This window comes from Kogia breviceps, chromosome 3 (assembly GCF_026419965.1).
Source record: "Kogia breviceps isolate mKogBre1 chromosome 3, mKogBre1 haplotype 1, whole genome shotgun sequence".
NCBI classification, from domain to species: domain Eukaryota; kingdom Metazoa; phylum Chordata; class Mammalia; order Artiodactyla; family Physeteridae; genus Kogia; species Kogia breviceps.
This window is the reverse complement of record NC_081312.1, coordinates 149,028,051-149,054,963: the sequence shown is the minus strand read 5'-3', so window position 1 is coordinate 149,054,963 and position 26,913 is coordinate 149,028,051. Positions and strand designations below refer to the sequence as shown.

Below are 26,913 nucleotides of genomic sequence, written 5' to 3'. Positions count from 1 at the left end.
ATTTTGATCCTGCCTAGGAGAGCCAATAAACCAAGGAGGTGATATTTCTGCTGGATCTTGAAGGCTGAGTAGGAATTAGAGCAAAGGATAAAGGAATTTCTAGGCAAAAGGAAAAGCATATCTAAAGGTATGGACAAAAGAAAGACCATGGGATAGTAAAAGAATGGCAAGCAGGTCAGTCTGGCTAAAGTATAGAGAATGAAAGAAGGAAAGAGGAAAGTGTGCTGTATGCATAATTTGGACAGTAGGGTAAACAGAAGTGATGCCACAATGTCACATTGTGTTAGATTCCCTTATTGGACACTAAGTGGTGCTATTTGGCTTAGGATAGTTTCGTTGCTAGAGAATGGGTGATGAAAGTCTTTTAGAGAGGATAACATCTAAACATACAAGGTATTTAAAAGCTGTTGGTCCTTAGCTTGGGGTGAAGGTACTGCAGAATGATTCATCAAGGATCTGTGTCTTCCTCATCTTAGAACATTCCAATTCCAACCCTGAAGGAATTTGCAAAGGCTCTGGAGACCAATACTCACATGAAAAAGTTCAGCCTGGCAGCAACCCGCAGCAATGACCCTGTGGCGATTGTGAGTAAAATTCTTAGAAATATAACATGACAATATTTAATTCATTAGAAGCTATTTTTAATTTGTTTTATCAATTAACAATGTTCAGATCGGGTAAATTCATTTTCTGTATAGTTAATAAACAAAATTAGTTATAATGAGACAGTAAAGCAAGAACCCAACTGTCAGGCACTTTGAATTCACTAGAATTTTGTTAGCACTACACTTTTTGGAGAAAGAAACAAGATTAGATTTGGTATTTAGCTAAATAAATATTTAGATTTTGTTCTGTGCTTAGTACAAATTTTCTGAAACATTTATATCTACAGTAACATTCTGTCCCAGTAAACGGATATTATGAGACCCCCCCCCGCCCTGCCAAAGCCTACAGAAACTCGGCCCATATAAAAAATGTTAACGTATATTTCATTTTAATTTTTTTTTTTTTTTTTGCGGTATGCGGGCCTCACACTGCTGTGGCCTCTCGCGTTGCGGAGCACAGGCTCCAGACGCGCAGGCTCAGCAGCCATGGCTCACGGGCCCAGCCACTCTGTGGCATGTGGGATCCTCCCAGACTGGGGCACGAACCCGTGTCCCCTGCATCGGCAGGCGGACTCTCAACCACTGCGCCACCAGGGAAGCCCCTCATTTTAATCTTTGAAATGGATTAATGTGTCTCAAAAATATTTTAAACAACCAAACCTTGAAACATTTTTTGTTTGATACTGTTAACCAGAATATGAAAAAAATAAACAACCAAAAGCCCTATTCCTTCTATGCACTTTTTTTCCCCCTTCTTTGCACTTTAGATAATTCAGGTAAATAAGGAAGCCCCTCGACCCAAGTAACTACTACTGCCATTGCCATCATCAGCGTTAACCCTCCTATTAATAGCTCACATTTCTTGAGCAATTAGTAAATGCCAGTGCTGATCTCTGTGCTTTACTCGCGTCATCTCACCTAATCCTCACTATAATACAGTGAGGTATGTACTATTATTAGCTCCCACTCTAACAAATGAGCAATTTGAGGCTCAGAAAGGTTAAGTAACTTTTCCAAAGTAACACAACCAGCAAGTGCCAGAGCCGGGATTCACCACCAGGTCTTTCTTGTTCCACAACCAGGATGCCTAACCACCAAGCTATGCTATATTTACATACTGTGCCTCACTGTCGTACATTTGCTAAACTATGGAGTTGTCAGAAGCCTGAGCATCAGGCTACATCAGTGGTTCTACAGCATCTGATTCTCAGCACGTGAATTAAGCTAGAAAAGTTAAAGTTTTCTTGACTTGATGATGCAATTTAAAGTAACATGTCTTTTGGAAGATCTAAAAGAGCATTAGGGACTTCCCTGGTGGCGCAGTGGTTAAGAATCCGCCTGCCAGTGCAGGGGACACGGGTTCGATCCCCAATCCGGGAAGAACCCACATGCCGCGGCGCAACTAACCCTGTGTGCCGCAACTACTGAGCCTGCGCTCTAGAGCCCACGAGCCGCAACTACTGAGCCCACATGCCGCATCTACTGAAGCCTGCGCACCTAGAGTCCATGCTTTGCAGCAAGAGAAGCCACTGCAGTGAGAAGCCCGTGCACCACAACAAAGAGTAGCCCCTGCTCGCTGCAACTAGAGAAAAGCCCGTGTGCGGCAATGAAGACCCAACGCAGCCAAAAATAAGTTAAAAAAATATAGCATTAAAAACGGACAACAGGGCTTCCCTGGTGGCGCAGTGGTTGAGAGTCCGCCTGCCGATGCAGGAGACACGGGTTCGTGCCCTGGTCCGGGAAGATCCCACATGCCGCGGAGCAACTAAGCCCGTGAGCCATGGCCGCTGGGCCTGCGTGTCCGGAGCCTGTGCTCTGCAACGGGAGAGGCCACAACAGTGAGAGGCCCGCATACCACAAAAAAAACAAAAAAACAAAAAAACGGACAACATGAAAGTAATGACTACCCATCACAGTGTTGGCACAGAGTAGATATTTGAAAAATACTTGTTAAATGAATGAATGAACATGCCCTCCAACCTCTCAGCATTAGACAATATTTCCATGATGACGACAGCAAATTTGAATTAAGCACTCATGTAAAAGAGAGGCTAAGCTTCAGAACTGATGTTTTCACCAGCAATTCTTACATATCTAAACTTGTAGGTTGAAAGCAGTTTTGAATTTGAAACCTATCATTAAAATAGAAAAAGAGCAGAACTAAATTATTGGTAAGGTGAAGTTAGCAAATTAAGGGTTTTTATCTGTGTATGATTTTGTGCATAATCTCTGCCCATAAAGCAAAAATATTCCCAATACATTTTGTAAGTAAGTAACTAAAGGGATAAATAAAGAAATGATTTGTCATTTATGTTTAATATATTATTTACAGTAAAATGGCAGGGATGCAAAGAGTGTATAGTTCATTGTCAGCACTACTAGTAAGCAGTCTAACTTCTGCTCTAAGTCAAATAGATAACTTGCTAAATGGACTAAATAAATTTCAAATATAATAATCTCTTTGTTACTGTTTTTAATCCAACAACTATGTATTGAATGTATGCCATGTGACAAGCAAACCATACAACTGCAAGGAAAAACTGTTATCCTTGAAGGTGTGAAAAGCCTCTTTCAGCCTTATGCCTGGATGGCTTCACATGGTCCAGCCCTCACCTGGCTGACCCCAGGTGGTTCCCCTTTCAGCTATGCTATAGTCAGGAAAGAACTTTTCTGTAGGTTTTAATTTGGTTGATTACCCCACAGGCAGCAGAGATATTCAGACGGTTATTATGGCTGAACAACTTGCTGTTGAGAATTACAAATCAGCATTAAAGCAAGAGCTTCAAGAGACTTTTCTATGTAAGGTTCAGAAACAGATTCAGCAAAGTACTTGTGGGATTATTGTGAATATAGGCCAGCTATGTGTATGTGGGATGACATTATCCCCATTTTACAGATGTGGCAACTGAGGCTCAGAGTTTGAGTAATTTAACTAAGATTACCCAGCATGTGGCCAAGCCAGGAAGCAAACTTAAGTGACCTGTAATCAAATTCAGTTTGCCATGCTCCAAGCACTTCCATATAACCACACCTATAGCAGGGAGTATTAATGAAACTTGCCACAGTAATGAATGCCGATATAGAGAAAAGGCCCAAATATGTAAAAAAATGCTATTACGCATTATTAACAGGTATGCCACATAAAAATCAGAAGTTGCGGACAGCACTGTCCAACAGGAATAAAATGAGAACCACAAATGTAAGCCACATGTGTAACTAAATTTTCCAGTAACCACATTAAAAAAAAACCCCAAAAATGGTGAAATTAAACTTAATAATGTATTTTATTTAAACCACCATATCCAAAATATCAGCATTTCAAAATGTGATGTGAAGATGTAATGAGGTCTTTTACAGTATTTTTTCCATACTACATCTTTGAAATCCAATGCATGTTTTACATTTACAGCACACTTGATTCAGAACTCGTGCTTTTTAAGGGCTTCATAGCCACCTTTGTCCTGTGGCTACCACCGGAATAGTACAGGTTTGGACAGTGCAGGAAACTGCTTTTCCGGACAATTCTATAAAGTACTGAAAGTAAAACCTTCACTTTAAAAATGTATTTCTACTCTTAATTATTTATGTAACCTTTAAGAAATCTAGTCTTTGTTTTACTAATGTTATTATCCCCAGCACATGTAATAGATGCTCAAATATTTGCTGAACTGTGGTGAACCTGGGCCCACAGCCCAGGGTTATGTTTGGCTGGATCTCTCTTCCCTGTTTTGTTCAGTATGTGAAAAGTGTTTTCTCAAGTTTAAAAGAAATTGGCAGGATCATGGCTACTTGCCAGGAGGTCCTGCAACTTTTTTACAAAGGCCTAATTGCTCTGACATTTTGTTTTTCTAGTAATAAAAGTAAATCCCAAAGCTTGGAGCGTCCATAAGGAAAGGCTTGATGCATTCCCTTCTGGAGCTCTAATTAAAATGCATACACTTAATTCTAACTAAAGACCTGGCGCTGAATAAATGCACTTTAATTTACATGGTGTACAATAACATCAGTCCAAATCCTTGAGCTTCCTAGTAGTTCAAGCAACTGCTTGACTAATACACAGGATTATTCTTCTAGTCCAGTGATTGTCAACTCAGGGTGATTGTGCCCTCCAGGAACATTTGGCAGTGTCTGGAGATATTTTGGGTTGTCATGACTGGGAGGGGTACTGTTGGCATTTCGTGGGTCTCAGAGATTGCTAAACCTCCTACAATGCACAGGACAACCTCCCACAACAAAGAATTATCCAGCTTCATGTCAATAGACCCGAGGTTGGAAACCCTGTTCTTGTCCCAAGTTGGATTTCTTCTCCTCTTCCTTCTTCTTGTCTTTTCTGCCATAAAAGCAGTTAAAATAGTTCAGAAGTTCCTTGTTCTACTCCCCAGAGCAATCACTATTAGAGTTTGTTTTTTATTCTTCTCATTGTCTGTATGACTTTAATTAAAGTGGTTTTCAATCCTTGCTGAACATTAGTCACCTGGAGAGCTTTTCAAAAATGCAGTTGTAAATCAACTACACTTCAGTAACAAAAAACAAAACAAACAAAAAAAGCAACTATCCAGGCCACAGCCTGAGATTCTGATTTAATTCATCTGGGGTGGGGCCCAAGCACTGCTATATTTTTTAAAGCTTCCAGGTCGTTCTAATATGCAACTGGGGTAGAAAAGCACTAATATACATGCACTTATATATATATATATTTATTTATTTATTATTATTTTTATTTTTTTTTAATATTTTTTTTTTTTGCGGTACGTGGGCCTCTCACTGCTGTGGCCTCTCCCGTTGCGGAGCGCAGGCTCCAGACGAGCAGGCTCAGCGGCCATGGCTCACGGGCCCAGCCGCTCCGCGGCATGTGGGATCTTCCCGGACCGGGGCACGAACCCGTGTCCCCTGCATCGACAGGCGGACTCTCAACCACTGCGCCACCAGGGAAACCCAATGCACTTATATTTTTGATTTATTATCTTAGACAATTTTTGATTCTCCATTAGAAAAGATGAGGGCAGTTCTGTACTCACTCTACCTTCTATTCCTTCTTCCTTTTCTACATCTGAATTGTAGTTATTCTATCATGTCACACGTTTGAGCTTTATACATTTTATGTCATTATATTCTGTTATGTATCTAGATTGACTCCAAAAAAATTAAAACATCACCAGCCTTTACAATTATCTGGCTGTATAAATATATAAATCTCTGTTCTCATGGGCCTTAAAATCTGGTGACTAATGGCAGTCTGATTCTTGTTCCTTTGTGAGTAAATTTTTCTTGCTAAAAACTTTTAGACCTCTCTCTTTTCTCCTGGAGTTCTGAAATTTCACCTGTATGTGCTCACATAGGAGTCTTTTATTTAGTCTGCTGAGCATCCAGTAGGTTCTTTCAGATAAAAACTTGAAGCTTTCTTCAACTCTGGGAAATTTTTCCGTATTATTTTATAGTTTCTTCCTTTCTGTTGTCTTTTTTTTGTTTGTTTTTTGGTCCTTCTGAAACTCCAATAAGATGAATGTTGAGCTTCTGGATCCTTCCCTCAGTACCTCCTAACATTTCTCTTGTATTTTCTCTTTGTCTTTTACTCTACATTTTTAAAACAGCCTCAGTTCCGTATTCTAGATCAGCAACTTGCTCTTCAGCCATGATCGTTTTATAATTCTGAATGCCCATTGCTTTTTAAAATTTCAATGTAGTACAGATTTTCAAAACTTTTTCTTGTTCATTGTCCTCTTTTTTAAGATATATGTAATAGCCACTATTTATTTTATGGCTACAATGCTTTTTTCTTTCTCCTTTTTCTTTTTTTTTTGAAGTAGGGCAGGGTGGAGAGAGACTATAACAATTAGAAATTTTACATATTTATGTTTTTCTGAATAATCTCTGTTCCCCGTATGGCATGTTCTCCTGTTTGGTCAACTTGGCTTTTCTCTTTCATGGTGTTGGTTTTCCTAATATGTCTAGTAATCATTGGTTGCCTGGTCATATTTCCAAATAGAGAACAAAACTGTTTTGTGTAAACCAGGACTATTTCCTCTCCTGTTATGTCGATCTGGTCCACCAACAGATCTCTCCCTTGTAAGGGAAGCCCCCTTATGTTTCTCCATGTGTTACCAACTGACAGGCCATATATTTTACGTATTAATTATTGACTCTGCCTCTCCTACTCAAATACAAGCTCCCTAGAACAGGGATTTTTGTTTTCTCTACTGCTAGCACACAGTAGATGCCTGATAAATAGTCTTTTTTGGTTGAATGAGTGAATGAATGAGTGAGTGCTTTTGTAAGCAGGCAGGTGAATTGATTGGCGGCCTTCTCTGCAGTGTGTGCATGAGAAGCTGGCAGGCAACCAGGGAGTCCTCTGCAAGTGCTCCAGGTTGTAGGGCTTCACTCTGCAAGGGATACATTTCAGTATATTTCCTTCCTGGGCAATGGCTGCCTCTCCTCTCCCTTCTCCGACACAGTATCTGGTGGAAGATCTGGAGATGTCTCAGTTTCTGCACTGCTTCTCTCTTGGGACCTAGCACCCTCACTAGAGCCTCTTCCTGGGACATTTATCACTGATGGTTATGCAGGCAGTTGCTCTTTTTTCAGGGAAGCCGCAGGGAGGGATGGTGTGCTTGCCACCTGCTCTAGCTGATCCACCTGTTCCTAAGACAGCTCTTTAATGAGACACCCTAATCAGCTCTTACCTCTGGCATCTCAGGCAATTTTATGCTAATTTCTCCACCAATCTTTCTGTTTTCTTTATTTTAGCAATTCTTCAAGATAATGGCCCTCTTTTTTTTTGTTTTCTTGCACTGTGAGAGTTCTAGCCACTTAAAAAAAAATTATATCTTTTCTTCATGACAGTGGGAAACTTTGGGAATAAAGGGAGCAGACAGGTTCATGTGTGCAGTCTGCTGTCTTGAACTGGGAGGAATTTTCAGCGGTTCTACCACTCTGAGTGTTGATTTTGTTCCAAAAATTATCTTTGAAAAATCCTGATTTGTGATGACCTGAAGTAGTGCCCAAATCCTAGTCAATGATAAAAAATTTTTATCCATTCATAGTAAAAGGGAAAAAATGAAATAATTCTGAGATTATGTCCTTTCTACACTTTTCCTAATGTTAAAATGCCTTTTCTCAAAAAAAAAATTGACAATGATAACAGATGGTAGTGAGTTTTTTTTAATGTCCTTACTTAATAAAACAAAGTTGTTAATTCTATGTCAGTATCCTTTTTTTTTTTAGTTTTGCATGTATGTGAAATTCATAAGTGTGCACTGCTGAACTGAACTATGTTTATTGCATTTTTAAATTATTATCTTTGTTACTTGGAGGTGAAAGTATGATTTAACTAAGGTTTTCTTTAAGTACTGTAAAAATTATGTATTTAATGTGGGGGTGGGAAGCTTAGTAAATAAATCTTCAGAAACCCTAATGGTTATTTTCTTTTTCACATAATAAGGCTTTTGCAGATATGCTAAAAGTAAACAAGACCTTGAAAAGTCTAAACATAGAATCCAATTTTATCACTGGTACTGGGATCCTGGCCCTTGTAGAGGCCCTCAAAGAAAATGACACCTTGACAGAGATCAAGATCGACAACCAGGTGAGTTAATGCACAGGGTACATGTGAAAGGGAGGAATACCACAATGGAGGGAGTTAAAAGACAAAGCTCTGCGACTTAACTTGATGTTCTGGCTTTCTGGTAAAATTATGACAGCTTCCGGCATGTGGAGGGTGTGTGGGAGAGCATATTGATAATTAAACGGTGCACAGTGGGGAAGCCTGAGACAGAAAGCTCTCCCCAGCCGTGCGCTAGTCAGGCACCAGAGGAGGAAAAAGAGGAGATGGGGGCAGAGGTGTTGACAGCTGCTTTGTTCAGCCTTCATCATCCTTGCCTCTTAGCAGGAACTTCAGCGCAGTCCTGCCCCAGCCTTGCTGTTGCCTCTCACTGGGGCTATGAGAGAAGCAGAATGGCCACACCCAGAAACAGACTCCTTGTCCTTGGTTGGAGGCTGCCAGAGCCAAAAGAGCAGTCCTAGGCTCCTGCTGTCCGGTGCTGGACACAGAGCCTTGTTTCCAGGACTCGGGATTCTAGTACATGTCCTGGCTTACAGTCGTGGGCCACAACCACAGTGTGATCACAGTCTCAGCTCTGCTGGAGCATTGCTCCAGGTCCCACCAACCGCCAAAGCAAGACGCTTTTCCCTGGAGCCACCCCCTCCTGTACCCCAAAGACCTCTTTTTTCCAGCATCAGCCTACAGTGTTGCTGTAGTCGCTCTGCTGGTTTCAGCTGGTTCCTGCTCTCAGACAGCAACTGTCCGTTCTCAGCATGATGCTGTGCCCTTCCCCTTTGGCTACAGGGACGTGTCTGCAGTGGGATTCAGTGAATCTGTGAGGTCTAGACACTGTATAGTTGGAATAAAGGGCCTTGGAATGGACCAGAAAGAGGAGAAAGCAAGGAGACTTGTGCTGTGAGCTTTCCCCTGTGGGGTGATGGGACAGGCAGTAGGGGAAGTGACCCCTGCATGTCTAGGAAAATCCCTGGTCTAGACCCTCCAAGATGTGATGAAGCCCCAGGGTCCCACCCAAGACTATTGCCTAAGCCTGGAGACGCCCAGCAGATCCCATGAATAGTTCTACCCTCCTTTTTTTTTTTTTTTTTTTTTTTGCTAACCAGAACAAGTGGGCTGTTTCAGTGCACGTCCTCTGTCGCTAGACTCCTCCTGAGCCTTGTTGCCAGGGGAGCAGGGGAATCCCACCAGGAGACAGGTACTCCCTCACTCTCACCTTCCCTAGAAGGGATGCATTATCAAAACAGCTTTCCCTTGCAGAGGTGTGGAGTGAATCCCTGGGAATGTGCACACGTGGCTGTACACACTTAGGAAGCTTGCTCCTGTGTATTCTAATGTGTCCAGCTGCTAGTAAATTAGGGAGTGGGAGAGTAGGAAAACAAGCTAGAGAGAAATATTAAGTGAGTGACAAGAAGTGGTAGCTCAGGGATATATATCAAATAGGCTAGTATCAGGAGGAAGTTATGAGGACTCTTAGTAAATATTTCCAGGAGTGCTAAGACAGAATTGGATACCTCATTCCAAAGTATGTTTAACTTTCTGTGTTGGTTAAGGCCATTGTGAAACCCCATATCTGAAATAATGTTCCAGGTACTTTGTTACCAGTTCCTTATAAGATACTACCTAGTTAGGGTTGCCAGATAAAATACAGTTAAATTTGAATTTCAGATAAACAGTGAATTATTTTTAGTACAAGTATGTCCCATGAAACATTTGGGACATACTTATACTAAAAAATTATTTGTTATTTATTGAAATTCAAATTTAATTGTGTCCTGTTTTTTTATTTACTAAATCTAGCAACCTTATACCTATTAAATGAGCTGAAATCCTGAAAATTTAGAATAGAGTAGCTTTTTAGAATGCATATGAAGAAGACCCTGAAATATAAAGTCTGCTCTCTTAAATTCCTTTGAAGCATCAAACCTCATCTCTCGTCCTCAGTCATCTAGGGGTGGATTTGTGTAATTTTTCAACTTTAATTTAGCAGTATGCCTCTGAAATGGCTTCTCTTTACTTAAAATAGGAAAGAGTGTTAAGTTCTAAAGCAACTGGAAAAATTATTTGCTTTATTCCAATGAAGGAAATTCAGACTCAAAACTTCTCTTCCATCCAAATTTTCTTTGTTGACTCATAGACTGTTAGAAGTATACCTCAAGTTTCCTCATCTGTACAGTGAAGGGTTTGAAATAAAATAATCTCTGACAGTTTCCTCAGGAAAGGCCAGCAGCTGAGACCAATTTAGCATCATTGCAGCAGGCAACTGCACCAAAATGAAGGCCTGCTGAGAATCCAGCACTGGCATGAGCTGCCATAACTAAGCTCCAGGTAAACAAGTGATGATTTAATCAGGTGCCCCTGTGAGAAGAACAATCAGTGATGCATATTAATGAAACAGATGGGTAACTGCTAAATAAATTTGAGTCAAGAAAAAAGGTCACAAAAAAGGTGATCTGAAGGACTATGTGCTTAACTTTTGTTTCTTTTTCTTTGTATTTAGTGACTTAAAATAAAAAAGAGAAACAACCAAATTATAAGAAATTTTGGTGCCCATTTGTTGCCCTGGGTTTATACAACACAAAAGATCTCAAATCAAAAAAAAAAAAAAAAAAAGACTCAGGCTAATAAAGAAAGATGTGCTCTATGCTATATTACTTTCTCCCCTTCTTTTATATGCCCTCCTCCCAATATAATTTTCTTTGGCTCTTATATCCTTTTATCACCACAGCATGCTCAAGCTGTATATTACCCAAATCTAAGACTCCAAATGCCTAAGGTTTGTGACGGGAAATAGAGGGGTGTTATGTCATCCCCCTCCGTCAGCTTCATCCACCTTGAGCTCCTTTTGGCCTTGGATAGCACCTTTGGCCCACTCACAGTTATGGCATAAGCCATAACTGTGGCAGCCCTGACCTTAGCTCAAGTCTCAATCTCTAATACAGCCCCATTGTTTGAAAGTGTGTCATAAACTAAAGTTGCTCATGAAACTTTGAGGTCAGTATCTCTTACCTTTTTGCTGCCTCTCACTCCCATGGCCCTACACTGCTGAGAATAGTAATCTCTATACTGTGCATACCCAGAATTGTTATTTTCTGACTGGAAATATCACATTTTGTTCATTTCTTGGGGAGAGACGTGTTTGACAGGTTGCTGGATGAAAAGAAAGAAGAGGAACAGAGTTAAGCCTTAGAACTTGCCTAGAACACAAAAATTCCTCCATTAACTTTTCTTCTTCATCTGCCCAATACTTAAATTTTCCAAGTTTAAAAGATATATATTTAAATATATCTTTTAATGTATTATATTTGAATATATTTAATATATTTAAAAGGTGTGTGTATATATATATTTAACATATTTAATCAAAATTGCATGATTCAGGCACAGACATAGACTTGGCAAAGCTATAGGGTCCAGAAACACACCCAAGTACACCTGAGAATTTTGCAGCAAGGTAGTATTTCAACTCAGCGGGGAAAGAATGAAGTAAAAGATGGTCGGTCTACTCACTAGCATTTGTTTTTAAATTTCTATTGGAGAATAGTTGATTTACAATGTTGTGACTCACTAGCATTTTGGAACAAAATTACGTTGGGGCCCTATCTTAATTCTTCTACTAAAATTCATTCCAGGTAAAATGAAGATTTAAATATTAAAATATATGGGGCTTCCCTGGTGGCGCAGTGGTTGAGAGTCCGCCTGCCAATGCAGGGGACACGGGTTCGTGCCCTGTCCGGGAGAATCCCAGGTGCCTCGGAGTGGCTGGGCCCGTGAGCCATGGCCGCTTAGTCTGTGCGTCCGGAGCCTGTGCTCCGCAACGGGAGAGGCCACAACAGTGAGAGGCCCGCGTACTGCAAAAAATATATATATATATTAAAATAAAATAAAATAAAATATATGAAATCATAAAACAAATGGAAGAAATGAGAAGTAGAGGCTTCCTCAACATGACATAAAATCTAAGAGACTAATAAATTTGACTATATGAAAATGAAAAAAGGTCTTAATCAGAAAGACAAACTGAGCAAAGTTTTCGTAGCACGTTTGACAAAGGGCAAATTTCCTAATATATAAATTTTTAAAACAGGAACCACAAGCTGGTAGAAAAATATACAAATGACAGAGGTTGGTAGTGTCCAAACAAAGAAATACAAATACATAAGAAAATTAATTGTTCTTAGTCATAATTTGAGAAATGCAAATTAAAGCAATTAAATAAATACAAGTGAAATAAATTTTTACCCCTTAGATTGAAAAAGGTGAAAAAGATTCATAATATCCCATGTTGGCTAAAGTAGGGAACACTAGCTCTCCAACACTATCACCAGGAGTAAAAATTGTCACAACCTTTGACGGTAAGTCAGTAATTTATCAAAATTTGAAACATGCTTACTCTTGGGCCCAGCTATAATTTGCCCTACAGGCACACTGGCAGAAATGCCCCAGGACGTACTTTGTGTGCAAGGGAAGTTCACCATAGCATAGTTTGGGATAGGAATGGAAAGGAATGTAGCAGTCAGTAGAGCAAAGCCAGATAAATTATGATCACTTACTACAATACAGTGCTGCGCAATTGTTTACAAGGATGAGGGAAACATACTTACCTACATGAAAAGATGTTCTTAATGTTAAATGAAGAATAAAAACATGTTTCAGAACAATATGCTAGTGTGACCCATTTATGTGAAAAAAAAGCATACATGTACAATGTGATTACGTAGACATATGAATGCACAGAAAATGTTTCAAAGACTACATGCCAAACTGGCTTTCTGTATGGGGAGTGGGAATACTGGGAAAAGGGAGCTTTTATATTTTATACACTTTTTTTGTTTGTCTTTTCTTTGTACTTTCTAAAAAAATGAATGAATATAGTATGAAAAATATACTGTGTTCTTTAAATTTAATTGTAAATTCCTAAATGTACATGCCCCATTTTTTACCTCTACTTTTAAAATTATTATTCTATGTCTCAACTTCAAAAGCAAACAGACAAATAAACCTCTTTCCACCAACTCAAAAAACATAGGGCATTTTCCTGTAGCCCAATAACCCCTTCAGTGTTCGATACAGTTCAAACCACTTTAATAAAGCCTCTTGAGGATCTCCTAGTGAGACTGTTGGGAGAGAATGGCCCATCTTCAGTTATTTTTGGATATGGACCCCGGAATAGAAAATTCCATAATTGGATTGATTGCTATAAGACAGTGCCACTATCAAAAAAAAAAAAAAAACACCCTTTGGGGCTTCCCTGGTGGTGCAGTGGTTGGGAGTCCACCTGCCGATGTGGGGGACACGGGTTCATGCCCCGATCCAGGAGGATCCCGCATGCCGCGGAGTGGCTGGGCCCGTGAGCCATGGCCGCTGGGCCTGTGTGTCCGGAGCCTGTGCTCCGCGGCGGGAGAGGCCACAGTGAGAGGCCCGTGTACCGCAAAAAAAACCCCAAAAACAAAAAAACACCCTTTGTTTAAACAGCAGATACTGGGGTAATTGGAAACACCAAGTATTAGTTTTGCTTTAATTTTACATCTGGAATTGTCTTTTCCTTCAAAAATAATTTTCTTAGTCTTTTCAGTTTAACATGCCAGCAGAGTCAGCTGTCTGTTGGATTTTGCTTTTCCACAAGGAACAGGTATCAAATAACTGTATGAGAGAAAATACCTCAAGTGATTTTGTCCCTTTCAATTTGAGACTTTTGCCTTTTTGTCCAACAAATAGCCATGCACCTTTCCCATGTGAGTAACTGTTTCCTCTTCCTTCTTGGCCATTCTCTGTACGTGTCCACACCTGCAATCAGAGACAGCAGTTGGGAACAGCCGTAGAAATGGAAATTGCCCAGATGCTCGAGGAGAATTCAAGGATCCTCAAGTTTGGATATCAGTTTACCAAGCAAGGACCACGAACAAGAGTGGCAGCTGCCATCACAAAGAATAACGACCTGGGTAATGCAGCCATAATATGTGCTGTTAGCAATTGGAAGAGCAGGATGACCATTCATTTCTCCACTTCAGATATAACATCTCACAGATAGCTTTCCACTGGCCTTTGGTGTCAGCCCTTCATCAGAAGCACATTATTACATGGTCATAGGAATCCTCATCATCTTCACAGTGTTTAAGTTTTATTGTAGCTTTCTTTCAAGAGGAACTCCTTGTTCCTTTTTTTCCAGACAGGCTTTGATTTTTGCTTGATTTCCTTTGTGCATTTACTTCTCCTTTACTTACTTCTTACATGTAATCACCCTCTGTTGTTATCTGCACCACAAGATGGACCCAGTGACATGGCAATTCCCAATTCACTTATGTTTGACTCCTGACTGTGCTTTTGTACTTGGGTTTAAATATGGTTATTGGTGGGCTTCCCTGGTGGCGCAGTGGTTGAGAGTCCGCCTGCCGATGCAGGGGACGCGGGTTCGTGCCTCGGTCCGGAAGGATCCCACGTGCCGTGGAGCGGCTGGGCCCGTGAGCAATGGCCGCTGAGCCTGCGCTCCGCAACGGAAGAGGCCACAGCAGTGAGAGGTCCGCGTACCACAAAAAAAAAAAAAAAAAAAAAAAAAAAAAAGATTATTGGTGATTTACATGTGAAATGACCTAACAGAGTTATGTTTTATAAAGGTTAAGCTCAGAAGTAGCTTTTTCAGTTAGCCTGTCTTTAATATTTCCTGCTACCCACTCTTTGCTGAGGACTTCTGTTAGAATGAGGTGGGGCGTGTCCTGGTCAACCACAGCAAAGAAGAACAGGACTGATTGTGAAGGCTTGGTCTGGGGACATCCCAGCCACCTGAAGCAGTGTGCAGCAAGACCGTCCAGGTGCACATAGTCCACCTGGCAAGCAGTCTGCCAATAACAGAGCTCAGTCCCCAGTTTGAGGTTCACAGACAGAATGCCAGACCTTGGACAGGGAAACTGGACAAGGTGTCCCACCAAGTATAGTGCTGGCCATGGAGAGGGTTCAGATGGTGGACAAGATGGAAGTTAAGGGTTAGAACCGGAAGGGGGCAGGTACATGTTAGTGTCCAGTTTGCTGCCCAAGACCCTGAGGCCCAGCAAAGGTACAGTGAATGGCACCCAGAGGCTGGCCAGGTATATGGCAATGCTTGCCTCCAAGGTGCAGAGGGTGAGGCTCAGGGGGCAGCCCAGCAAACAGGGTTTTGGGGAATGATTAGAGCAGCAGTTGGAAGATTCCTGGGAAAACACATGGGTCCTTATCTGAACAACATGGAGAGCAAAGAAAAAAGGCAAAACGAGGTCTGAAGTAAATGGAGAGGGAGTCCTGAGACTAGGAGCGGCAGCTGTGGGCAACAGCTTTTGTTGAATTTTCTGCAGCCAAGCAGGAGCAGGCTGGGCTATTTAAAGTGGGAAGTTGAGGCAGGGCCACTGCCAGGGCACCTTTTTTTTTTCCAGGAAGATTGGAGCAGCCCTCTTCCTGTCCACCAGAGGAGCCTGCAGGTGGGGAGGTGAAAGGGGGAAGAAGAGGCTTGCAGAAACTGGGAAGGCAGTCTGGGCAGCTTCTTTGATACTAAGTACCAGATTAAAGGAACCTTAATCTCTTGAGTTTGCTAGCCATCTGAATCATACCTTTCTTGGTGGTTGATACTTCAAAGTTTCCATTGAAAACAGATTTAGAAACTTTAAATTTGTTTGCAGCTCCTCCTGGTTTTCAATCCAAAATCAGAATTGTGAATGTGTTATCCTGGGGAGTTAGTTATAGCCAGTTGGTGACTGAGTTACACAGAAGCTGAAAAGATGTGTTGTGGATAAGTAAACATGAAAATATTTAGAAGTTCACTGTTTCGTGGGTTTGTTCTGGACCTTCTACTCCATAGAAATGGGAAAGCTCTAACATTCAAGTTCCCAACTATCAGACTTAGCTTTATTTGAATGTAAATTACAAAAGGCACTGGACTATTCTATCATTTCCATTTATTGCCACGTGTAATTAAATATTGAAATTTTTGATAACTATTCTCAAGTGTGTGAGATTGCTATTCTGTGTGATTATTGTTGTTTGTCTGAAGTTTAAGAAATATTCCTTCATTTTGTCTTTTTATACCTTTCTTTCTCACCTAGTTCGTAAAAAGCGAGTTGAAGGAGACCGAAGATAAACTTCCACAAGAAGAGGAAGTTTCACCATGGTGGCAATTTCAAAACGAAAGCTCTTCTCCTTCTCCATTGGGACCATTTTATCAAAGGTTGTTCATTTCCGTTAACCACACAACTAATAATTTAATTGTTATTCTTTTTTAGCACTACGTATTTGTCTTGAATTTTTAAACATATACGATTGTCCTGTTTGCTCATGGGCACCTCTGGCAACTTGCACCAATGGACCTATGCAGATCTTAGTGGGTGACAACAATTGAAAACGGTTTAGTGACTTTCATATCGGGTGGTATTGCTTTCTTACATGAACTTTTTTTTTTAACCATCAAAAGGAACTTAGTATATAAATGTGTTTGTAACTGTGATTAAGATAGAGGCCTACCTCTGTTTACATGCATAGCTTTGAGTTAGGCTAAATACATCAGAAGTGTTCTGCTGACCACATACGAAGTTAGTATTGCCAATCTTTCACTGGGTGAAAAAATGTGACCAACTTAACACAAATTCTCCCTTAGTTCCAGAAAAATCACTAAATGCACATGCCCTACTGGTTGAAGATCAGTGGTGTCATCTTAATAAAAAGAAGACAGCATTATGATACATAAGCATAGCTTTAGCAAATAGGTATGAAATATTCTTTCACCCACAAAAATAGCTTCTAACCAGACTCACAAGTAGCAAAATGAATTAGCATACCTACTTTTACTGATTATTCCATGTAAATTCAATCTTTAACATCACTCTATGGATAACTTTTCAGAGATGTTTTAAAGTTTTCCAGCCATGATGGCAAATTTTTAAATTTTAGCAAGAGGGAAGCTTTTAAAATAGTACGTTCCTAAATAAAACAATTATAATCGCACCTTAAGGTTGTCTGTTACACATGATTGCATTATTTTGGCAAATTTTAGAAGCATTTATTGCTTTGTCTTTAGGGCAACAAGATCACAGGATGAAATGTGAACATTCAAGTTAATTATACAGATTTTGTCCACATGGCATGATCCATCCAGACATTTTCAAACACCAGGAAAAAAATGTGAATTATTGTTTATCGAGATGTTTGTCATCCCAAGGACAAAGCCTGTGAAAGTACAGCTGAGATGATTGCATGGTAGATGCATGAATCTTTTCACCTAGCAGTGCACCAGCGCAATATTAAGCTAAGGAAACATGTGACTGCAGCCTTTGACACCAGCTCACAACTGTCAGTGCCTGAGACTGGATTTGGTGACCCTCTGACACTGCCTTAGGCACCTCTGCCTCCCTTCCCCCCCTCCTTTCCTTCCAACTCATTCTCTTTTTTTCTTCTTTTCCTTATAATTCTGAGCCTTGTAAAGGAGACATCCTTTGTCCTGGTGACAACTGGATCTAAAGAAGTTGCTGACTCAGGCAGAAGGTGGGCCCAATCCAGAATTTACTAAGTAATTGAGTGTTCCTGAGTTGCTTGATAGCAGTAAAACAAATAAATGAAAAAACAATTCATATATTATTCTAGTTAGTTTATAAAGCACGTGGAAACTGTTTAGGATGGAAAGCCCTTATAAAATTGAACATTTACCTGTATTATAAGTGCCCACATCTCTATCTCTAAAATCCTTTGGAAAAGAAAATAGAAGAAAACAAAATAAAATCCTTTGAGACAGGGCTTCCCTGGTGGCGCAGTGGTTGAGAATCTGCCTGCCGATGCAGGGGACGCGGGTTCGTGCCCCGGTCTGGGAAGATCCCACATGCCGCGGAGCGGCTGGGCCCGCTGAGCCTGCGCGTCCGGAGCCTGTGCTCCGCAACGGGAGAGGCCACAACAGTGAGAGGCCCGCGTACCGCAAAAAAAAAAAAAAAAAAAAAAAAATCCTTTGAGACATAAGAATATTTTATAATTTTTTGAGGGAATAATGAGCAGAGCATGTTGAATTTTGGAAACCCTAAAAATCCTTTAATTAGCTTTCTACTGCATCTCCCTATCTATCTATCTATCTAGCAACTACTACTGGACAGTTTTCAGTCTGATTTTTTCTTTCCCTCTTACTCATTTAGGTGTGGTATGTTAGAGTCAACTCACAGGCTTACTCATTAAATTATCAAGAATTTTGTAAACTGATTGTTAAACACAACCATTTTTAAAAAGTAAATGACATGCACTTACAATTAAATAAATTATATTAAAAAATGAAAGTAATACTCAAAAATACACTTTACTATTTTTCATACTCTTGAGATTATTTGCACTTATTGTGTCTGTATGGCAGAAATAGTATATCACGGTGTGCTCTTACACATCTCTGCTCAACTCAGTAGTTCTTCCCAACTCAGAAGTTCAGTACTTCTTGGTAGTTTGAAATTGGCCATGGTGGGAGTATTTATACCATGGAAATTAGCAAATATTACAAATCAGGGCTTTCACCCCATCTCCCCTACCCCCAGTTTGCTGGTTAATAAACATTCAGCAGCACACCACTGGGTAAAATGTATACAGTTCTTCTCCTCCTTCTTCTTCCTCCTCTTCCTCTCCCTCTCCCTTTCTCTCTCCCCCTCCCTCTCCCTCTTTTTCTTCTTTTCGTATACATGTTGTAGTTACCATGTTGCCAGGGAAGACACATCTCTTAGTTGTCTTTCTCCTATCCCTTTAGATTTGTTGCAAATATGTTTTAAGTGCAGAGTCGCTGACATGCCCCTCTAAGTATGGCTTTTTCCTTTCTTTTCTCATTTACTCTCTTTCTTGCCTTCACCCCTAAGAAATCTTGGATCCTACAGAGTGTTCCCTGCAGCCCCAAGGTGCTGTGGACTGGAGGCTAAAGCAATTCTTGGCAAACCCTGTCAGAAAGCAAGAAAAAAAAAACCAGGACTTGATAGTGACTGTGCTGCAGTTGTCGATAGTATTAAAGCAAGATAATGGGATATTGTCAAAATTTAGCACTGTTTTTAGCTTATAAAATAGTTGGGTCACATGTATATAGTCTATTAAATCAAATATTTATTATTAATCAGTTTATCTTATCATTACCTGTGTTTTTGTAGTAGCTTGAAAGGTGACATTTCCATGAGTATTCATATAACTATTAGAAGATAAACTTACATTTTGGGGAGCCTATAAATCATTTAATTAGCCTAAGATTTCATTTCCCTGTCTGCCAAGTGTGTGTAAGTAGAAGCTCTTTCGTGATCCTGAGCATGATTAATCCCTTACCATCCATCATGGTGGGGCATAATGTATATAAAATATTTTTATATGTATGCATTTTGCCAAATATTATATCGAGATATTTGGCAACATCTGGACAGTTGATTGAAAGGAGATCATCTCTCCCCAGACCACCTTCTTTCCCCTTTTAGACTTGTACAGGCCCACCCTAAGTGTAAAATCACTCACCTGGACTCGCAGGCTCCTATCACCAACACCCATTACAGCATATGTGAAAGATGACTTTTAGGAGATACATTTTGGAAGTCTAGAGAGATCATATAATTAGTTCAGCACTACATCTCCCCGTCTGCCAGAAGTGTATAAAGGAAACTTTTATCCTCATCAGCATGATTAAATCCCTTCCTTTCATCTCGGTAGGGCATAATGTAAATACGCGCGTGCGCTTGTGTGTCCGTGTGTGCGTGTTGCCAAATATCCAAATATCTAACTGGGTATTTGACTGCATCTGGACCACTGATTGAAGGGAGATACTCTCTCCCCAGACCCATTTCCCTTGTCCTTTTTAGAGTTGCTTCAAGCCAGGTGAAATGTGAAATCACTCCCTAGAGTTTGTGGCTTATGTCACCAACCACCAAATTTCACAGCGGGTATGGAAGATAACTCTTAGGGAATGAATATCAGAAGCCTGGAAATCATTTCATTGTTCCAGCACCATATCTCTCCATATGCCTAAAGTGTATGGGTGAAAGCACTTTCATCTTCATCCACATGATTAAGCCCCTTCCTTCCATCTTTGTAGGATATATTGTATATAAATATTTTGTACATAAAGATCGCCAAATACTGTAAGGAGGTGTTTGGCCAAAGCTGGACTCTTGATTGAAGGGAGATGCTGTCTCCCATCCCTCTCCCCCTTTCCTTCTCAGAGTTGCTGCGGGCCTAGGTTAGGTAGAGAATCACTAACCTGGAGGGGCTCATGCAACTCACCCATTCTTAGAGCACGCAGTTCATCTTACAATAAAAGCCCATCTCCATTTAAAAACTGAGAAAGCATGCCAATGCCTATACTCCTCAAAACAATTTCCCTAAGGGAAGCCTGGCACATCAAACCAAAAGAACAGCTGCTTCTCTTCCAGACAGAAATGTGGCCCCTGGCAGGTCACCAGCATTAGGGAAACCAGTATGTTCTGAATAACTACCATGAGAATATTTCAGACAGTCAAACCTGAAACCAGTTTAAGCATCAACATGTTTTCAATGTAAGATAGCCCTTTAAAATTTACAAAAGAGTTTGGGGATATTTTCCTTTTTTGTGGGCATGATGTACTTAGCCCTCTTCTAGGCACTGTGAAGGAGACAGGAAGTGAAAGAACTCTGGATTAATATAATTTGATCAGTGTTTCTGGGTTTTGGGGTAGAGTGCCTTTTTGAAAAGTGGATACCATCTTTAGCTCAAGTATTGATTGCATAAGCAAAAACGGGCAGGGCGCAGTAAGCTGTGAATACTTTGTTCTGTGCTATGTTACCTGTACTCAGTGGAACTGTTTCTGCAGTTGGGTTTCAAGTCTTGATTCTGAAGCTTCCTTCCTCTGTTCCACTAATGAAGTAATGACGGCTATTTTCATTTTAATGAATAGAGAACTAAGAAGAAATATTTTAGCTCTGCCTTCCAGTAGCGGTTTCCCCTTATTGCTCCTCATTTAAAGTATCCCCACCACTCACCATGCCATCCTCAATGCTCAAGGATTGAGACACATGCAAAGGAAAAGTGTGAGAATGCTTGGGAGCATCAGTTGAGCCCTCTGGATGAAAATCACGTGATCAGGCCCCCTGGTAACAAGCTGGAGAGAGAAAAGTACCCAGAACCTTAAGGATGTATTCATTGTTCTTGCTCCCAAGTCTAGGTCAGATTGAATTTTGTTTTGTGGTTCAGGAGTTTAGTAGAGTGGAGGGGCTAAGTGCTGTGGGGAAGGAAGATGGAAATTAAAGGTTTTGATTTGCTTAAGGGTAGGAGTAAGTTCTGCTCAGCTTACCTCTTTCCCATCTTCCCCTAACAGCTGTAATTAAACATTCATTAGATGGATGGAGGAGTTGCAAGGTTTGAATTTATAACCTGCCTCTGGGTGCTATTCTAGGAAGGTTGTACGCGTACCAGAGGTTATCCCAGTTTTGTGATGCATCATTGACTTGGGAGAGGGTGAAGGAGACTAGACTTTTCTCTGACATCTTCCATGGTAGTCATTCTGAGCACATTGGCTCTGCTAGTTGGTATGGTGGAAGGGCACCATACTAACAGGTTCGGAGGCTGACTCCTAATCCCATCACCAACACTTAGCAGGTATATGATCATGGGCAATTCATTCAATTGCCTGACAATTATAGACTATATAGGGGGAAGAGCACTGGATTTGGAGTCAAGAAACTTGGACACTTGGCTCCATACTTTCTTAGCTGGGAGACTTTGGGGCAAGCCACTTAGTCTCTCAAGCCTTAGGTTCTTCAGCTATACTATAATGGGAATAAACTTCACTAACTACCTCACAGACTTGTGGTGAGAATATAATCAGATAATGGGATGAAAACACTATACTGGAAAGGGCTATACAAAAGTGGGAGATCATTTTTATTATCTATTCACTAATGTTTTCCACTGCCTCTTGAATCCATTTTATTCTAACCAACAATTACATCCCTCACATCGTTTTGAATATGAGGAATTAAAACATGGGTATGATGTAGGGAACTGGAATTACTTTACTTTCCACATAGAGGTGGAAGAAGTGGTTGATGGGCGCAGTGGGTGTTAGATATACCAGTGAAGTATGTGGGTGGGCATTTTCCTGGGCCACTTTGACAGTACCCTGGGACGTGATCAGGACCGTTGCAGAGACACTAAGGGGAAAGCAAACAGTTGATTAGGAGTTGAGAGGAGGGTCTGGCGCACTGCTGCCCTCCTTTCAGCTTTGTCACTACTCGGGGTGGGGTAGGCTAAGATTTGAGGTGTGATTGGAGGCCTAGGAAAGAAGACTGTCCTTAGGACCCCAACAGCTGTGTAACAGGCTCCAGCCCTAATGGTGAAGGGGAGAAAGTGTTACTTGTGAGATCAGCTCTCCTGGGCATCAGCTGCTTTGTTATCACCAGCAAACTTAGTCCTGGTCAGTATTATTTTCTGCTAAGAAAGATATTGAAACATAGCCTCAAGGAACTTTCATAAGCACTGGGAAGCAGGGACTGTCTCATCAATCTTTGCATCTTTAGTAACATCTAGTAAGGTGCCTTGTATATAATAGGTGCTTAATAAACGTTGCTTGAATTGAATTATCCTCCAACCCCACAAGAATTATGCTCAATTTTCCACTAAGTGATATTTTTGGAAAATAGTACTGATTTGTATGTCAGCTGTGTGTGACTTTGGGCAGGTCTTTCCATCTATCTTGTCTTCATTTCATTTGTAAAATGAAGTGAGTTAGATGCTCTCTAAGGTCCCTTCCAGCTCCCAGATGTTACAATCCTGTGATTCTAAATGTTTCCATTACCTCTGAGCGTGGGTGCGCAATACCTCCCTTGTGGCTCCATCTCTCCTCCACAGGCTTTGTTCAGAGGAAGAGGTCTGAACATTCCACAGAGTTATTTGTTCCTCTGCAGCGGTTTTTACTGTTTTCAGAATAGTTCTGGAGGAGCAGCCTTTTTGACATTTTAAAATGTATGATATTTTTTCCTCATTTTATTTCTCATGGTGGGGAAAGAGAGGAGGAAATGCAAAGAAAGAAACTGAGCACAGTAAACATGGCATGTTTTTCATAGGTTTTTATTTAGGGAGAGGGAGAGAGAGAGAGAGAGTGTGTGTGTGTGTGTGTATGTGTGTGTCTGACTGAGCACATATTGACTGGATAACAGAGAGAAGCCAATCAGAATCAGAAGTACACTGTATGATTGGGAGAAGTTGGTCCAGGATTAAAACTTTCCCATGGATAATCTAAATGTGGATAGATAAGAATTGGCCATATGGTGAAATGAGATGGATAGAAAATGTACTTTTTAAGGAAATTTTATTTTGGTACCAAATTTTGCCAGTGACAATCTTTAGTTAAGAAAGAAATTATTCTGAACTAAAATTCTCATCTCTGCCACTTTGGTTTTAAAAAACCCCATTATATTCATGGAATAATATTTATATTTTAATTAAAACTTTATCTTAATTCTGTTTCATCTATTTAAAGAAAACAGATAAGCAGCATTTTTCATTGCATTTAAAAATGTAAAATACTTGCATGCCACCAATGTGTAATATCTTACCAGTTCAGATGCCTGTAATGTGTGACCTATGTGTACCTGTATTGTTTTGAAGAGAACAAAGGAAATAATACTTTGTAAGCTGTTTAAACTTATATTGGCAACATTTATCTGGCTAAGCAGTTATTGATAAATCCACATAGTTTCATCTTTCATTTTGAAACTTTTCACAGGTAGACATTGATTATATTCATTAGGGAATTAAAGATTAATTTGCCTTTTAAATGTGAAATTGAACATTATGTGGGAAATAAATGTGTAAAAAAGCAAAATGTATGAACTGTGAAATACTTTTACCATGATAATTAATAAGGATCCCAGTTGGCACAGATAGGTGCAGTTTGACCTTTTGGAATTTGCCAGCCTGACCTAATGCTAAGGTAAAGGTATACTGTTTTAATTAATCAAGATCTTTCTGCTTTCAAAGATGTAATGTATTCATTTGTGTCTGGAATGAAGTTTCCAAGTGAAAATGTACAGAACATTAGGAATAATAAACTTTTCCTTTAGAATGATAGTAAAGACTGATTTAATCTAGATAATTTTAAGACACATTGTCTCTTTAAAATAAATGATTGGCACCATGTTCTCATATTAGAAAAGTACATTTGCTAGAAAGGACCATAGAGTGCCCCTATTATGAGGAAGATAAGAAGTAGACACACAACCAGAAGTAGCCAGAGGAGAAACAAGACCTCCTTATTAAAGCGAAAATACACACACACACACACTCACACACAAACACACACATTCAGCTAAACAGTTAATGTTTGTTAGAATAAATGGGAGCAAGAATACAGATATACTTAACCCCAAATGGGTTAAGTGTTTTACCTTGAATTTTTTATATTAACTTAGGAATTAAATTTTTTGTAAGCTGTGCTGGGATTCAAAACAGGGAACACTAAAGTTACATTGTAAAGGCTTGTCCTGGAAAAACAAGAAAACCTACTCTTTGTGCCGCCCTGCTGAACTCTGCCCTAACTCTTTGTCACTTAGACTGATGATGAGGTACAAGAAGAAGCATAGAAGGCCTGTATCTAATTTCTGTATTTGTTGTCTCACACTTTTTCATGGTCAAGGAGGTAAAGTAATCATTTTCTTTGAAGAATTCTCTCAGTCTGTGAGGCTGTAATGAATGGGAGTTACAGGTGTGCACTTTGGGGTCAGACTTGCCCAGTTCAGATCTCACTTCTGTTAGTTGTATGAATTTCTGCAAATTACCTAGCCTCAGTCTCTTCACCTCTGAAATAAGAATCACAGTCGTACTTCACAGTAGGACTATTATGAGGATTCATGTGTAAAAATACTTAGAGCAGTGCGTTGCATACAGAAGGCACTTAGGTATTAGTATCCTAAATTGTAACCTAAATTAATATCCATGGATATTAACAGCAACAAAGTTCTCCGTTTAATGCTGACAATGTCAGGAATTTAAGGAGGACTGAATCTTACTCATTTTTGTGTTTTCATTGTCCATTCTCTTCTGGCAGACAGGCCCTCCCCCATCACTCCAAGAATCAAATATAAATTAGATACAGCTGACTCAGAAGTTACTCCTGACCCACCCTCTCATTTAGCTCCTCATGAATTCCCTGATGTTTCAACTTGCTTGTACTTGCCCTGCTTTCTGGGTGCCCTCCTTTGGATTTGGCAGTCTGGCTTCGAGCAGTGACTCCTTGACTTTGGGTCTGTTGTATATTAGACTTGACTCTGTTATGGACCACCCTCTCTCAGTTTGATCATTCAGCCTTTCTCTGGGTCTGTAAGAAGTGGCGCCCCACACCCTCCTTGCCTCAGCTAACAGCTCACTTCCCAGCCCACCAGTCAGGGAACAGAGTCAGATGCCCACAGCTTCCTGCAAGTATCCCACATATCACAGGGCCTCTGCAGGAACTAGATGTACATGAGCTTGAATGAGGCGGGGCGATGCTTTGGCCCAACCTACCTAAGAAGGGAGATGATGTAGGAAAATCAATGCATGACTCAAAAGGCGTGGTGGTGGGGGGAAGGGTAAGCTGTGACAATGTGAGAGAGTGGCAGGGACATATATACACTATCAAATGTAAATTAGATAGCTAGTGGGAAGCTGCCGCATAGCACAGGGAGATCACCTCTGTGCTTTGTGACCACCTAGAGGGGTGGGTGGGAGAGAGGGTGATGCAAGAGGGAAGAGATATGGGAACATATGTATATGTATAACTGATTCACTTTGTTGTAAAGGAGAAACTAACACACTATTGTAAAACAGTTATACTCCAATAAAGATGTTTAAAAAATAAAAAATAATAATAATAATTAAATAAATAAATAAAATTAAAAAAAAAAAAAAAGGTGTGGTGGTGGAGGCCGGGTGGAGGTGGGGGAGGTCTCCTAATTGTAAACCAGTGAACTTATCAATCCTGAGCAAAATTTTAGAAAAGTGTGTTATCCCCTTTAGTGGTTTGTAAGCACTTAGAAGTGAAGCAGTAATCTCTAACAGGTAGCACAGATCACTTATATTAAATGATAGGAAATCATGAGAGTACAGTCAAAAGAACATACTGTGTTTGGATTTCATCAAGACGTTTGAGAAAGTCTCAACACCCTTGAGAAATGTGGGCTGTATAACAGTTCAACTAAATAGTTGAATGACTGGTTTAAACAGTCTTTTTTTTTTTTTTTTTTGACTCATGATCATAAGTAAAGGCTGATGAATGGAAGAATTTCAACCAGGAGGGCTTAGCCACTACATGGCTCTTTCCTCGATTCCAGGGATCAAACCTATGTCCCCTGCATTGGCAGGTGGATTCTTATTCACTGTGCCACCAGGGAAGTCTCTAGTTTTCTACTTTTAATCCAAAAAGTCAACTACAAAAGATAGAATGGGAAAAAATGTGACTTAATTGCCATCTGTGTGGATAAAGACTTTGGTGTTGACTAAAAGCTTAACTGTAAGAAGTAGAATGTGCCTGCCTAAAAGCCAACTCTAGCTTCAGTGACAGTAGACAGAGTCTTGATATTTGTCCAAAAATCTGTTATTTGTCCTGGGCTTTGGGCCTCAGCTTTTGGAATGCCTACTTCAATATTATTCCCATCATCCTTGAACTTTGGCATGGTTGGTGATAGGTATTTTTAAAGGTAATTCTTATATATAACCAATCAACAGTGTCACTGATAAGAACAAACTATGTCATTTAGATTTGCTATTATTTTATGAATATTGATTTTCAGATATAG

At 40.1% G+C, this 26,913-nt stretch overlaps 1 protein-coding gene across 3 annotated transcripts in view; it reads left to right on the top strand.

Annotated features, from left to right (window-relative positions):
- The window catches only part of TMOD2 (tropomodulin 2), a 48,686-nt gene extending 30,266 nt beyond the window's left edge, over nt 1–18,420 (top strand). For 2 of the 3 annotated variants that reach the window (XM_059056299.2, XM_067029862.1), the window contains 4 exons: nt 477–584; nt 8,044–8,187; nt 13,955–14,099; nt 16,227–18,402. In XM_059056299.2, the coding sequence (XP_058912282.1) occupies nt 477–584; nt 8,044–8,187; nt 13,955–14,099; nt 16,227–16,261 (432 nt within the window). In that variant the 3' untranslated portion in view covers nt 16,262–18,402. Of the gene's footprint in view, nt 1–476; nt 585–8,043; nt 8,188–13,954; nt 14,100–16,226 lie in introns of all 3 variants that reach the window. The other variant, XM_059056298.2, reaches the window with a different exon arrangement.
- Nucleotides 18,421–26,913: the final 8,493 nt, after the last annotated feature.